General features: G+C 41.2%; 1 protein-coding gene across 1 annotated transcript; it reads left to right on the plus strand.

Moving 5' to 3' along the window:
* On the plus strand, positions 1,559-2,137 carry LOC107608551. Its single transcript, XM_016310319.1, has one exon. It carries the CDS (start codon positions 1,559-1,561, stop codon positions 2,135-2,137), a length of 579 nt encoding a protein of 192 aa, XP_016165805.1.

The following is a 2,524-nucleotide window of genomic DNA, read 5'->3' on the forward strand; positions in this document are numbered from 1 at the left end:
TACCTTCTTGAGGATTTGTGACACTGTCAAAACCAATGGAGTGCATCCTGACAGCTACAAGCTATTGTTATTTCCATTTTCTCTCAGAGATAAAGCTACTCAATGGTTAAAATCTTTCCCAAGAGATTGCCTCAACAACTGGGACGATCTAGTGAGCAAGTTTCTTGCCAAATTTTACCCACCTCAAAGGGTCATCAGGTTGAAAACTGAAGTGCAAACATTCACACAAATGGACACTGAACCCATCTATGAGGCATGGGAGAGATACAAGGCTCTAATTAGGAAGTGCCCTCCTGAAATGTTCAGTGACTGGGACAGATTGTAGAATTTTTATGAAGGGTTGACATTGAAATCTCAGGAGGCTCTTGATCATTCAGCGGGAGGTTCTCTACAATTGATGAAGACTATAGAAGAAGCTCAAAATCTCATTGATATGGTGGCCAACAATCAGTATTTCTTTGCTCACCAACGGCAATGCCAACCATCACAAAGGAAAGGAGTGATGGAGTTGGAAGGAGTGGACTCAATCTTAGCTCAAAACAAAATGATGCAGCAGCAAATTCAACAACAATTTGAGCAAATGGCCAAAAGGATTGATAGCCTCCAAGTTGCAGCAGTCAACACAAGCCAACCATCATCCACATGGAGGGAAAATGAAGAAACTCAAGATGATCAATAGGAAGAACAAGTCCAGTACATACACAATCAAAATTCTGGGACAAATGAGGTTTATGGTGACACTTACAACCCCTCATGGAAGAACCACCCCAACCTCAGATGGGGAGACAATCACAATCAAACTCAACAACCATGGCAAAGGAACTCAAACCAAAATAGTTGGAAAAACACAAACCACAACAACCAGCAAAACAATAACCAAAACACATACAGAAAACCATAAAACACTTATCCCAACTCTAACCATCATCCATCCAATAACCAAGCCACCAATCAAAACACTTATCCTCAACCCTCAATACCCCACAACCAACCAATCTCACAAGACTCTCAGAGGATCACCAACTTGGAGATCTTAATGGAGAAAATGATGAAGCACCAAGAGATGACAACAAAGAACCAGGAGGCTTCCATGAAGAATATGGAAAGGCAGATTGGACAGCTTTCCAAGCAAATTGCTATTGAGAGACCTTTGAGCTCACTCCCAAGTGACACCATTCCTAATCCAAAGGAGGAATGCAAAGCTATACAACTAAGGAGTGGAAAGATCTTGGTGAAGAATGAAGAAGAAACCAAGAAGCCAAAGGAAAATGACAAGAAACAAGGTGAAAAAGAGGAATCCAATGATGAGGATGTAACAGCAAGCAAGCAAACTTCAAAGCAAGCCCAAGAAAAGGAGGAACAGCAAAAAATTTCAAGAAAGAGGAAGGAAGCAATTGAAGAGCCAACTAAGGACCACAGGCAGGGAGTGAACTTCACACCTCCATTGCCATATCCCCAAAGGTTCAACAAGGAGACTAAGGACCAACACTTCCCTAAATTTCTCAAAATCTTCAAGAAATTAGAGATCAACATACCCCTGGCTGAGGCACTTGAGCAAATGCCCCTATATGCCAAGTTTTTTAAGGAACTTATTAACAAGAAGAGAAGCTGGCAAGAAAATGAAACTATACTGCTCACAGAAGAATACAGAGCATTAATCCAGAAAGGACTCCCCCCTAAACTTGAAGATCCTGGAAGTTTCTTTCTACCTTGTGCCATTGGCAGTATGACCATTAACAAGGCAATGTGTGACTTAGGGGCTAGTATCAATCTAATGTCTTCCTCTCTGGTGAAAAAGCTATGCATAGAAGAAGTGAAACCAGTACAGATGTCTCTAAAATTGGTGGACAAGTCAGTGATATGTCCCAGGGGTGTGATTGAGAATCTTCTAGTAAAGGTGGACAAATTCATCTTCCCTGCAGATTTTGTGGTCTTAGATTCAGATGAGGATGAAGGTGATTCCATTATACTGGAGAGACCATTCTTGGCCACTGCAAGGGCCATTATAGACGTAGAGCAAGGAAAGTTAACCCTCAGAATGCATGATGAAAGCTTCACCCTGAATGTATTTCCAGAGATACAGCTCATTGATGAAAAGAAAGACTGCATGGAAACTGACAAGGAAAACTTACAGTGAAAGGAAGGAATTAACAAGACGATCAGCAGCAACTTTCCAAAGCAAGAAGTAGACAATGCAGCATGGCAAAAGAGAAAGAAACTGTGCAGAGCAATGAGAAAATTCAAGAAGGCATTGATGTGTCAGTCATCAAGAAGAAGAATCCCAAAGTGAAGCCCACTTGCAAGAAGAAAGGATCAACAAAAAGAGGGAAGAAAAACAAGAACAAAACTAAAAAGGGGTGGAAGAACAAAAAGATTCCAACAGAGGGGTTCTCTAAGGGTGATGAAGTACAATTGATCTACCAACAACTGGGGGGCAAACCAACAAGCTGATGACTACTATACTGTCAGCAAAATACTCTCACTAGAGCATGCCGAAATTGAACATCAAGGAACAAGGAAGAAG

Source organism: Arachis ipaensis, chromosome B01, assembly GCF_000816755.2.
Source record: "Arachis ipaensis cultivar K30076 chromosome B01, Araip1.1, whole genome shotgun sequence".
NCBI lineage: Eukaryota > Viridiplantae > Streptophyta > Magnoliopsida > Fabales > Fabaceae > Arachis > Arachis ipaensis.